This window comes from Apteryx mantelli, chromosome Z (assembly GCF_036417845.1).
Source record: "Apteryx mantelli isolate bAptMan1 chromosome Z, bAptMan1.hap1, whole genome shotgun sequence".
Lineage (NCBI taxonomy): Eukaryota > Metazoa > Chordata > Aves > Apterygiformes > Apterygidae > Apteryx > Apteryx mantelli.
Window position 1 is genome coordinate 18230638 of NC_090020.1, and position 13533 is coordinate 18244170.

Sequence of the window (13533 nt, forward strand, 5' to 3'; positions counted from 1 at the left end):
CCCTGATACCTTGGAAACAACATCCATCAGACTTTGAGGGGGAGAAGGAGAAGCCTCCCATTGCATAGGGGAAAAGTAATTCCTGAAAAGTAAGTCCACAAGAAAGGCTTATAAAGAGTGCACAGTTAAGTGAATGAAATGAAACAATGCCTTTTTTTTTTTTTTTTTTTTTTTTTTTTAATACTATGGAAGTCAGGTGAACGCAGGATTTTAAGCAGGTTGATTTCAAATGGGTGTTGCTTCTCCCAAGCTGGGGGTGCGTGGCTGGGATGAAGGTCAGGAGCAGATGTTGTGAAGCAGCATGTGTCACATGAGCTTGTGTCACTCTGTCTGCAGCACCCCTTGCCCTCACTAATTCAGCTGGTTAAGGACTGGGAAGTCTGGCTTCAGAGGAACTCAACAGATGCACAATTTTGGGGAGCATTTTTGAGCTAAATTACAATACTGTCACGTTCCACTTCACTGTCCCTACTCTTCTCTCTTGGGGCTGTGACATCTTCTCTTCTTAATGCTTTCACCCCGCAGACTCCAAAGCTATTTAAAGACCATTTACAGTAGACTGACTTCCCTGTCTAGCACAAGGCAGCACAAATGCGACAGTTCAGCCAGTGGATTAGAGCACTGTGAGGGGACTTGGCATGCTTCGGAGTACGTCCATCAGAATGAGAAAACACATTCCAGGTTTAATTGCATATTTACCTAAGAGACACTCCTCTGCCCCTGCTAAAGTTATGGGGGGACATGCCTTGAGCAGGGGTGTCCTGCATGGTGCTGCGGGCACCGACCCTAGAAAGACCACTTGGCCTGCGGCCGTTTGGATTTTCCCCTCTTGGTTTATATGCAAGATGTCACAGAAGTGAGCACCTGTCAGTCAAGCTGAACTTAAAATCAAATGCAGGGTGCTGGCTGTGTTGCCACCACACTGAACTGTGCACAGTAACATGTCTAAAATCCTGCAAGAGATTGGAGCCTTTCAGGCCAGGCTGCTCTGGATGCAGGTGGATGGGAGGAGGCACAGGATGAACCAGAGGATACAAGAGGGAGAGCAAAGGGGAATCGTTGCTACAGACATGAGTGGCCTTGGAAAGGAAAAGAAAGTTCTCCTGCGCCCTCTGGAGAAAGTTGAACAAACTACAGTTTTTAACTGCTTGGGAGCTTTAATGCACGATGCAAGACCACCCAAAAGGGTAGAGGACAACGGGACAAGGCAGAGCAGCGGCACGTACACAAAGCATAAAAGGAAAGAAGAGGGCTGAGACCGAACAGAAGTCTCAACTTGATTGGACAAGAGACAGGCAGGAGGAGGCAATCTCTGCTTATCCGGACGTGCCCATCTGTGGCTGCTGCTGCTTTTTCTCTACCGCTCTTTCCACTCCCATTCCTGTGGAAACCACCAGGAAGCAGCCCGCTGACGCATGCTAACTTGCCATCCTCCGGGTTTTGCAATGTGGTGGGCTTGCTGTGGCATAAACGCTCCCACGCGGAGAACTAGAGACCTCGTGTTCAAAATCCAGCCCCTTTGAGTGGACTCCCTCACTTACAAACTTCGCTGGCACACTGTGGGGGGCAGCACTGGGGGTGCCCTGGGCTCTCGGATGGGGCATAGGGCACAGGCACGTCCAGGAGCTGCAGATTGGGGCTGTGCATCCCCCCATCTCCCTGAGCGATGACCTCCTCTTCTAGTCAGCACAGCTGGGACAAACCCGAAGGGGGACAGTTGCGCAGCTGCAACAGGCCCCCCCCCCCCCCCCCCCCGGCACTGCGTTTGTGGCTGGGCGCCACTTGCATGAGCTCTGCGGTGGTGAGCTCTATTTTAAGTGTAAATTAATAAGGAAGCTGTTTTCAGTGCCATGGTCTCCTCTGGCAGCAGTGATTTGCAAGCTGGTTGCTTTGCCCTGACAGTAAGCTAAAATGTGTGAAGTGGATATGTACCTCTTTTGGACAGTGAGGTGGATTGAGAACTGGCTGAATGGCAGAGCTCAGAGAGTTGTGATCAGAGGCACAGAGTCTAGTTGGAGGCCTGTAGCTAGCGGTGTCCCCCAGGGGTCAGTACTGGGTCCAGTCTTGTTCAACTTCTTCATCAATGACCTGGATGAAGGGACAGAGTGCACCCTCAGCAAGTTTGCTGACGATACAAAACTGGGAGGAGTGGCGGATACACCAGAGGGCTGTGCTGCCATTCAGAGAGACTTGGACAGGCTGGAGAGGTGGGCAGAGAGGAACCTCATGAAGTTCAACAAAGGCAAGTGCAGGGTCCTGCACCTAGGGAGGAATAACCCCATGCACCAGTACAGGCTGGGGGTTGACCTGCTGGAAAGCAGCTCTGCTGAGAAGGACCTGGGAGTGCTGGTGGACACCAAGTTAAGCATGAGGCAGCAATGTGCCCTTGTGGCCAAGAAGGCCAATGGTATCCTGGGCTGCATCAGGAAGAGTGTTGCCAGCAGGTCGAGGGAGGTGATCCTCCCCCTCTCCTCAGCCCTGGTGAGGCCACATCTGGAGTACTGCGTCCAGTTCTGGGCTCCCCAGTACAAGAGGGATGTGGCACTACTGGAGCAAGTCCAGCGAAGGGCTACAAAGATGATTAGGGGACTGGAGCATCTCTCTTATGAGGAAAGGCTGCGAGAGCTGGGCCTGTTTAGCCTGGAGAAGAGAAGGCTGAGAGGAGACCTTATCAACGTACACAAATATCTAAAGGAAGAGTGTCAAGAAGATGGGACCAGACTCTTTTCAGTGGTGCCCAGCAACAGGACGCGAGGCAATGGGCACAAACTGAAACACAGACACTTCCATCTGAACATGAGGAAAAACTTTTTCACTGTGAGGGTGACAGAGCACTGGAGCAGGTTGCCCAGAGAGGTTGCAGAGTCTCCTTCTCTGGAGATATTCAAAATGCGCCTGGATGCAATCCTGTGCAATGTGCTCTAGGTGACCCTGCTTGAGCAGGGGGGTTGGACTAGATGATCTCCAGAGGTCCCTTCCAACCTCAGCGATTCTGTGATTCTGTGATTCTTTATGTCACTTAACAGGCTTCTGGGAAAAGAGGGCACTTATGTAAACAGACTTTTTTTATACTTTTTTTTCTTTCTTTCTTTCTTTTTTTGGTAGTACAATGGTTTTTAATTTGAAACTGGAAGGCCCTGAGGAAAATCTCTCATGTGGCTCACTCTGCTGTCCAATGGTCTGGAAAGGTGTTCAGCTCTGCCTTGTTCTTGCTCAAACATACAGTTCAAGTTTCAGTCAAAAAAACCCTGCTTTATACATCTTGCTCTCCCAGTCTGTCCCCCAGTCTGTCCATGCATGTTTAGTGCTTCCTCTATTGTTTGGGATGTAAACCTTCCCACACCTGATCTTAATCAGCCTCAAGCTAATACAAACTCCCTCTCTACTTCACCTTGTCACATATCACTGTTTTCCTCTCCTTTTTCTCCTTTTGCAGAGTTCCTGCCACCTGTGCTTTCACTGCAGCAAGGCAGAGCCAACCTCACACTGTCTGCAAGTTCTCCCTCCACCTAGGCAGCCTCTCCTTCTCTCCCACTCCCCTGAGTCTTTCTGATTTGTCTGGAGGCTGTGGCAAAGCCCTGTTGCTTTTCTTTCCCCTCACTCTGCCTCCATTCAAAAGGAGGAAGAGATAGAGGAAGCATGATAAACCATATACGTACAGAGGGAAGTACAGGTTGAACTGATCCCAGAGATGCGTTGCAGAGTTTGCTGAGCAGCCTGTAGGATTGTGCCCTAGCCTTCGGCTTCATGCTGCCTTTGGCATTTTTATGCAGTTTATTCTGTGCCCTCCTTGCAATTCAGCACTCCCCACTCCTGATGTTTTGGTCTTGACTGCTTTCTTGTCACACTGCCAGAGCTCTGGGAAAGGACCCAGCTTAGAAGGGAGGTTGGTATGGGACTTGTACCCATCAGCTTTATTGAAGTATTTGTGCCAGCATATGCCCACCTGCCTATTATAGCAACCATGCAGTCGAGGAGTCGTGGAGGATAAGATACTCTCTAATTTTTTAAGATGCCTGGTCATTTGAGAGATGCGAGCTGTGGTGTCTGTAATGAGCTGGTCACCAGCCCAGGAGGTGGGGTAGAAAGGTTTACATAGCATAGAGGCGGATAAGGCAATTCCTGCTCCTGCTTTCATTGTCATAGGAGGTTCCTCCCTAAAGTGTTCCTGCTCCTGAGACTTTCACTGTACTCCATGCTTGGACAGTCCCAAAGTTTCGGGAATAGGTGGAGCTGCCGGGAGGCTTTCTGAGGCCTTGTGATGTTGCAGTGGGGGCTGTCCTACACCCTTGGCCTCCTGCTTCCCATTTTGTGGGTGCTTTCTCTTAATTTAGGGTCATGACTTGAGTGTGACTGATATGCTCTTAGCTTGCACAGCAGTGTTTTTTTTCCAGGTTGTCAGCCAAACAAATGTGCGGGGTGGATGTTCACATACTCTTTCTTCAAAGGTTAAACTTCATCTAACAAGGGCACATGCCAATTGTTGTGAGAGATTAAACCTCAGTTTGAGGCGCCAGACTTACTAGTGACCATGACCGGAAAAGACCAGAATCCTGTCATGAGCAGTTAACAATCTCCTATCTGTAGCTTTTCAGTGTAATTGTTTGTTCCCTGTTTTGGGCAGGTCAGTAGAAAAGTTCTCTTTATCTTTTTTTTATACTGCTCATTAATTTTTCTGTCACTCTCCCTCCAGTCAGTCTGTGTTTAGGACCATTGTGTCTATTTGGTTTCTTCATGCCTCTAATTCTAAAATGATGAAAGAAAAGGGTTTTTTTTTTTTTTGGAAAATAAAGAAAGAAAACAGCCAGAATCCTGAGTCTGAAAGTGAGTCTAAAGAAACATTAACTTAGCAGTGGAGGAGTTTGTAATACATGCTAAATACATACTTTAGGATCTGATATCTCTCCTTTAAAGCATGCCCCCAAGACCAACCTTTTGGCTATCTCTATTTATTTCTGCTTAAAACAATGGGAGTGGGGGAGGAGTTGGTCAGTTTCTTCTGGCTGTAATGGAGAGTAAGTCTTATGGGTAAGTGACCTCACTTGGCCATGCCTCCTCTTTCTCCTCCCTTTCTTCCTCCCTCACTATTTTGCCTTACTATGTTACAGGTTATTCCTTCTCGCTCTGCTTGTACAGGGAGGGCAGTGATTTCAGCAGGGGGTCACTAGCCACTTCCATAATGCAAGTGAGAACTTTTTTTTTTTTTTTTTTTTTTTTTTTTTTTTTTGAGCCTGTAGACTCATTTCTCTGTACTAAGCAGTCTTCTCTGCTCTATTCACAGAGCCAGGGCTTGTGTTCATCACTGGAGTCAATGCTAGAAGATACTGTTAATGAGCTTTCTGTTTTGTTTCTTATACTCTGTTTTCTCTCCTTCAGAATTGAGTTTCTGCGACACCTGAGAAGCTTCTTCCAGATCATGTTTAAAATTGAAACGAAGACCCCTGAGGAGGAGCACAAGGGTGGGGAGAAAGTCTTAATGACGTGCGTCGGCATTGGATTTTCCAACCTGAGTAAAACAATAAGATAAAACATCTGCAGACTTTCTGAAATGGGGTGACAGAAAACACTGCAAAGATCTGATATAACAATATGAGAACCTGCCTTTCCCTGTGCTTTTTCTGGAACCAGTGATCCCAATGCAGAGGTACCCAAGCTTGCTGCATGTAAGCAATAAAGCTTCCTTCAGGCTGTTTAGGCCTGTATTGTGTACAAACACAATGCCACTGTTGTGCTGCATGGAATGGCTGGCCGGAGTCTCAGCTGGCTTGGGACTTCTTGCACTGTGCTCCAGTGCATGAGACACAGGTGCCTCTTACGTTCTTGTGCCCTTTTCCCATGCCCTCAAGCCTTAAATGCAGTGAGTGTTCTACTTGTCATTATGTGTATCTGTGTATCTACAGGCTTCACTCTTAGCTTTTTCTGAAAGGTTTAGACAGAGAAGGGAAACAGGATTGAGCAAAATGAGACTTGCAGTGCAAAACAAATGATCAGAACAGAAACATTAGATTCTTCAGGTAATTGCAGGGATAATACAGGCATGGAAATTACAGTACAAACTGGAGCAATAATTTCTGGTTCATACACTGTATGTGTACAGAATTTGTCAAATGCTTCGCTCCTGTTCAAGTTGGCTAAATGATAGTTTTGCAGAGGAGAAAAACTACCTGCCTTTTAATTTTCTTTGATGGTAGAATGCTGCAGAAGAGATCACAGCCCATACTGATTTATTCTAGCCTCCTCTGCAAGGATGGGCAGGAGAAATCTGCCTGCAGTTTTCAAATGATTCTGTATATTCTTGTCAGGTTTGTTTGGCATGCCACACGCTACAGTGTACAACTGGCTGTGAAAGGTAGCAACAAAGCTGTGCAGGCTTTGAAGGAGAAAAATGTATTCCATTTGTGCCATCACATTTAGTGCAGCTGCTCCATTCTGGAAAGACGGGATTGTCGTGGATGGGCACTGTTTGGATTAACCGGTGCTAAAGGTGCGTAACAGGATAAAAAGACTTACCCAAGAAAGGCTTTTGGTAGATTCCAGGCAAACCTGCTGAAGTTAATGCTGAACTTCTGACATAAGGAAAGTGACTTATTCTGGACTTCAGACTAGGCTCATCAAAATGTGTTTGTCGTAAAATGAATCCGTGTCAAAAGCTGGTATATTATATGGCAAGTACTAGTGACTATGTTATAATGGTCTTACAAAATTTATCCAATGCTACTGTAGAGTGGGCATTACCTATCTAATTTGAAAATTATATATTGGACCCAAACAGAACTTTGACAAAAAGGTAGGAATTTCATTAGTGGTTTATGAGCTATTGGAGGCTGTGAGTCATTTTTGTACTGTATTTTGTTCTTGTTGCAATCTGTCTAAACATGTTTTGGAAAAATAAAGTATTTTTTCCTAAATAAGATTTTATTTCTCCCTTTAAAAAAACAAAACGTTCTCCACCAGCCCTATAGTCTGTCAATTTAAAAGATAAACAGCTATTTTGAACTGATTTGTGAAAAGAGTGGTTTTGGGGGTTGTGTCTTAGGGGGTGGCCCTTTTTATATTTAGTTGCTTTCTAAAACTGAAGTTTCAGGTGAGGAAACTCCAACTAATATGGTAGAATCCAAAATAAAAGATTTTGAATCTTTATATTTTTTAAATTTAAAATTACATTGGAAAAAGCTGGTGGGCATGGAAGTATTCTTACCTTGCTCCCCTTCATCATGTATACAATGAAAAAGCTTGAAACTCTCCAAATAAAAATTACTCTAAATACAGGGGAGCCATTTTCACTATCCAAAAGGTGAAATGTGCAAGCTGAGATTAGTAGCCACCAGAGTAAAAACATAAAACCTATGCTAATTAAAGATAGAAATTTGAAGCACAGCTCAGATTTCCAAAATCAGCATAAGTAAAAATTGGAAAGTGTTGTCAGAACTTCAGAAGTTAAAAGCTTTATTGCCTTTAAACTTTTTAAAGCTTTTAACTTTTGAAGTTCTGACAACATTTCCAAATGTTCCACTTACAGCAAACTTGCAAAGGACAATGCATTGCCCAGGCAGCAGATTCCTTAGCAATACAGAAATTATGTTATAAATTTACCTGTGCTTAACCAAACTTTAGTGTTCAAATTAGGTTGCTAACCCTTAGCCCTGCTGAGACAAAACAACTAGATTGTGTGTGTGTGTGTGTGTGTGTGTGTGTGTGTGTGTGTGTGTGTGTTTGGTATTTACATTTTGTGAAAGGTACTTGTTTGGAAATTCTGCAGATAGAATTTGTTTATTTGCAGAACATGAATAAACATCTTTTTTTTTGGACTGATCCCACAAGCAGCAGGATAGCTCTAGTTTAGTTTTGGAGCTGGACAAAGGGACTTAATTTTTGATGAGGACAATTCATAGTACTTGTAGCATTAGACTTCATGGAAAGGATACTCATCTACTGGGAGATGCCTCTTTCATCTCAGTTGATCATGGTAGATTTAAGTCTCTCATGCCTTGTATTTGAACTGGTCACCTGTATGTAAATAATTCTGTACTTAACTGAGTTGAACTGTACCTCAACAGTTCATCTTTCTAGGTGAACAACTCTGCTAATACCCATCTGCTATAAAGGTCATGAAACTTTTCTGCTTACAGAAAGCTTTAAGGATAGACAACAAGGAGGTAAAGGTGTGGGAGGGGACTAGTTAACAAAAATACTTTATAATGTACATTTAAATTGGAATAATTTTAACATTCATATATGGAGAGGGTCAAGGAAGCACAGAGAAATATTTTGGAGGAGAATTTAGTCAGAACATCTGATTAAATAGAAGATCTTTTACTTTAAACTTGCCTAACAGGAAAGACTACTATTGTGGTGATGTGAAAAGCATTTGCAAAATGTGTGTGTACCCTGAACCCGCTTCCACTTTTGAAATATGCATTGTTAAACTATTCTATTTCTGAGGTATGATGGCAACTTGTCTGCAGTTTCTGTGGCTACATCATAAAATTCATGTTAACTTGCTGTAGGACAGGTTCTGGAGTAGCAGAGATTATGCTGAAGGTGAAACTGCCTTAGCCCAAGCCAGTGCAGTTTAGTGAAATTGTATAGCTGGAAACCAGTGCAATAAATGCCTGGGAAAGCACACAGCAGGTAAATTAGGCAGGCCAAAACAGTAAGTACAAGGCTGTCCTGGGTAATATTTTCAAAACAGTGGTTATGTTTCTGCTAGGTCATAGATGCCCTCTCTTCTTTCCCCTACACCACAGGTGATACTAAGAGTCAAATGGATTTTGTTTTAAGCCACTGTGGCATATTTCTGCTGCCTGCAGGCTCTGACATTCACCTCCAAGTTTTTCAGTCATGTTCTTGAGATAGCCACAGGAGGAAAAAATAGAAATGAAAGAAAAGGATCAGCTTTCAGAAGGAATTATTTTACTAATTTGAGTATCTGGTTGGTTGTGTGATATTGTGTGGCTGTCCCCACACATTCATTTTGCATGTCTGAAAGTGTTTCTGTTTAGTCTGGATCACTGCAGAATGCCCAATCTGAAGACATGCTGCTATGTCAGTGCAACTGCAAACAAAAGAAAGAGGTGGAAGGGGCAACTTTTGCAATTACAGCTTTGGTCTTGATAAGCTCTTTCTTTAAAGATCATTCTTGGTGTGCCCCCTGTACACTTTTCTTGCCGACTGACCTTGGAGCAGCGCTATCAAGCTCTGAAAAACACCTATTACTTGTGTTGTCAGTGGGAGAAGACAAAGTCCTGCAAGGAGGAGAGCGTGTGGGTTAAGTTCTGCTGTCACAGCATTGTGCATGCAATGAAGGAAAATGATGCAATTTGTCAGAACGTCACCATGACCAAACAGTACTTGCATTAAATAAAGTGAAGTTGTGACATTGTTGTAAGACAATGTGTTAGAAGGATTTGTTGTATATGTGTAGTAGCAGATGTTATATATGGGTGCTAATCTTTTCCCTCCCGGGACAGCAGGAAAAATGTTTTATTAGAAACTGGTATCAATCAACGATGTAACCGCAAGGAAACAAAGCCCCAAAGCAGCTCCTCTCCTGTAACGTCAGGGTGCAGAGTGGCTGGGAGCTCGCAGGCGTGAGGTGCATGAGGGCACTGCTGCTGACAGCCCCTGGGCACCGTGACCACGTTGAGAGCTGGTCCTTTGCGCTTGCCCAGGGTGAATGGGCGCCTTTGCACATATGTCCCCATGCTGCACGCGTGCCAGACCGCTGGTGCTCCCCCTGCTCTTCACTGTCTGCTTGGCTAGTCTTTCCTGGCAGCCTTCACTGCGCTGCTCGCACAACAAACTTAGGAAGCAAATACTCCCTTAACCCACACTGACGGCATATAGGGCCCGCGTGAGGTAATCCTTGCATAAACATGGATGAGCTGATGGGATTCAGGGCTTGATTTCAATGATCATTACTGTATGTCAGTGACACATCCAGTTACACAAAATAATGTGACAGGCTCAGGAAGTCACTGACGTTTTTCAGGTTGCACAGAAAGCAGCAGCATCTGAGAACAATTGTCTTACTGATTCTTATATTACTTCTTGATTGCAACCAGTCTGCTCCTGGAAAGTTAATTAAAGCTTTCCCAATTCTAAATTGCCTCCATGCATGAGAAAAATTGCTTTAGCTAGCAGTTTTTGTAGATATGTTCTTGCAGGTAACTGGTTGTTCATTAGCACCATCAATTCCCATCCACCTGTCTAGAAGTGCAGTTTTGATGAGTATAAAATACTATGACAGGTAAGGTCTAGATCAAAATATGCATGAATTTTGATTATTAATTCATGTTTTCTTTTTAACATCACCAAAGTTTCAGAAGAAAAAAAGAAAAAAATATATAGCTTATTTGTGTTTGAAGGAATATGTAAGGTGCCTGATTCCATAAGGCTTTCTGTGAGATTTGCCTAAGTATGTATATTTAGAAACACATCTGTGGATTCAGAATGTGTTTAAGGGAAAAGTATTCCAAGTAATGTTCCTGAGTACCGAATGCGAAAATCTACACCGTAATTCCTGCCCAAGGTGCATTATCCAGTATTCTCACGTTGTGCTTTGTGACTTAAAGAATGTCAGTAACGTAATTTCACAGCAAACATCAGAAATACATACAGGTTAAATAAGACAGCCTAGAAAATGTTATTCCTGTTTCTTTTGGAAATGTGTTTGTCAGTTTTTTAATAAAATTACCCGTTTCCCCATCCTTCATCACTAATGTCAGTAGTAAATTTTCCCTTGAAGTGGTGTCAAGATCTTGTTATGGTCTTTGTAAGTGTGGATTTGGTAATGTGTGGATTGAAAGTGAAGAAGAGCTGATTTGAAAAGACCTGGCTTTTTCCACAGTATGTAGAAGAGCAGGCTATTGTACAACTCCTGTGCTCCTAAACGACAACTTGCGCAATGAGAGGGTGATATGGGGGTGATAGTATAACGCTACGCCATCTGGGGTTGACCCTGTCACAGGAAGAATGTAGCAGCTGCCCGAATAGTTTTTCTTCTTGATTTTCAGTTTCAAAGTACAAATAAAGAATAAACATCTGTTTTGGCTTGCACAGTTAAGTAAACATTGTAAGCAGATGGTTTTGAGACTTGAAATTTGCTGTAAGAAGTGTGCATGAAAAGAGGGTGTAACTAACAGCCAAAGGGAGCTGAAGGGAGGGATATTGCAGAATACTACTTCCCTTCTTTTCCCTCCCCAGCCCCACAGGTTTACACAAAAGAGGGTTGAGCAATTTGATCAGGAATTGCTGAATAGCTGTTGAGACATTGTAAGGAAAATACAGGAAAGGATCAAAACCTCATTAGCCTGACTGAAACATGGAGTAAAAACTTAACCATGATTATGATAATGGCATTTTCTCCACCAAGCAGTAAAACAGCTTTTGAAGAAAGAGCTGCTATAAAATAACTTTATCAAAAGTTTCATTTTCAAACCCCTTCAGGCTTCAGTAAAATCCCTCACTGATTTCCTCCACCTTGTTTCTTCGCTAGGCTAGAACAATAGTATTAATTAATGAACTGTCTGAATTGTTTTTTCCAAGTAACTGTCTGAATTGTTTTTCCCCAGTCAAAGATTTATAAACATAAAAACGTACATTGTTTGCTTTCGTGTAATGAAGTTCTTGGCTTTATCGTGTATTTTATCCTTCTGTTCCAAAGTTTGTGTTTTGGAGAAATGCCTCTGTGCCTGCGGGTACAGAAGTATGAAATGACTCTCATATCCCACAGGGATCTGGGATAGAAAATAGAGATCATCAGAGTCTCAGGTCTGTGCAAGTACTTTTCTCACCTTATGAGTGTCAGAGACATGTTGTGGCTCTACAAGCTAAAATCACCATGGCTTATTTCTGCCCTGTTCCTGGGTTTTGTTTTGTTCATAGGTTTTGTTTGTTTGTTTTGCCTATGTGGGATTCATGCAAAGACTAAACCCTGCAGTTTGCACTTGAGAAAGATTTCTGTTGTGGTGCATCCCTAAGTGCTAGGCAGGATCTTTCGCTGCTGATCTGCCTTCCCTCCTCCTGCTGGCTCTGTGGCCTTTCTTCCCTTGTACAACTAGAAAAGCGGTCTTCACCGTGCTGCTGTGGGGGTTTGAGCTGATGGATCATTTCCCTGTCCCTCTTTCCTGGCACTCACAAGGATTTCTCTGCAGGCCGTCTGTCTGGCCACTCCCCTGGCTGACTTCTCTCTCTTGTGCAGTGCTTTAGTGCAGCATGCTGTTCCCTGACCTGCCTCACTTCAGTGACCCTCATCCTGTGTTTATAAAAGGAAAAGCTGCTAGATACATTGGGGTTCTTCTAACTAAATGTTGCCTAGTGGTCCCTGCTGTGCAAGCAAAGGGTTCTCCTCATCTCCCATCTCCAAGGTCTACCTTGGGATCAGACAGCCCTATCTGATGCAATGAGGAAAAGTCACAGTCTTCTAGCTGAATCATCCGTGTTTTAAAGTGGAGCAAGAAACTACTTAGTAACAGTCAAAATCAAAGTTTCTTGCTGATAGCCATCAAAATGTACGGTCTTCTTTAAAACTGGTGGCATGCCTTGCAATAAACTGACAATGGGCATGTTCTTGTGAAGGGAAGGGGGCTATAGGTCACACAAGTGAAAATCCCTCCACAAGTGAAATATGGCTCTGCTCTTACAGAGCTGAAGGACTGTTCATTTTGGACCCATAGTTAAGGACATAGACCTAGCGTTGTTTGCGTGGCAATGTTGCAGCATTTTCTCTCCTTACCCTTGCAGTGGTGAAAGCCCTGACTGTGTTTCATTACCTCTACTACAAAGAGTATTTCCAAGACAAAGACAATGTTGGCTCAAGAGTAAGAGTTCTGGGGACTGGATGCAACTTCTTAGTTACCTGCTTTTCAAAGGAAGCAGGGCAGAGAATAAAGATTAGAAAAAAAGTGAATAAAAGTCACAGGGCTACAAAAGCACACAGCAGGAGCAAAGAATTTAACAGTGCTGTCTTTCAATTATCTTCTTAAAGTACTAAAAACTATTTTAGAATATTGCTCTTTATCCCACTGAAATTTTATATGGAATAAAAAAAAAATACACAACACTTGTCAGAATATTTTTGCAGTACTTGCTCATCTAACAAACCAAGAAATGCAGATGCTAAGGATATCAGTAGCTGTATCTCAACCGCTATTCCCATGACAATCAATTCCTGCTGGTGTTACTACAGCTGCTAGCCAAATACTAAACTCAGCAAGCTGTGTGTTTGGCATAATGTGTAGGTTTCACTTTTGGGGGGAAGCCGAAAAGTGGTGGCTCAAAGTAAAAGCAGCCTTCTTGGCAATCTTTTCCAGCTTTCTTACTCTTGTATTTTACTAAATGGTTACCCACCTGGACCAGATGAGGAGAACACGTGTTTCTGTTGCCTGCTGCAGCTTCACAAACTGGCTCCAAATTTCACAGTTGTAATGGTGGAGTTTTTCTGCTTATCAACATCTCTGTCTGGGTAGCTGGCAGCTCCAGGCTTTCCAGTGGTGGCTGGCAGAGGTTTGATCATATGGCAGCAGAGGACGG

At 43.5% G+C, this 13533-nt stretch overlaps 1 protein-coding gene across 1 annotated transcript in view; it reads left to right on the forward strand.

The window, feature by feature from the left end:
- The window catches only part of RCL1 (RNA terminal phosphate cyclase like 1), a 30881-nt gene extending 23976 nt beyond the window's left edge, over nt 1–6905 (forward strand). Inside the window, exon 9 of the mRNA XM_067315441.1 lies at nt 5377–6905. Within this exon, the coding sequence (XP_067171542.1) occupies nt 5377–5527 (151 nt within the window). The 3' untranslated portion in view covers nt 5528–6905. The remainder of the gene's footprint in view (nt 1–5376) is intronic.
- Nucleotides 6906–13533: the final 6628 nt, after the last annotated feature.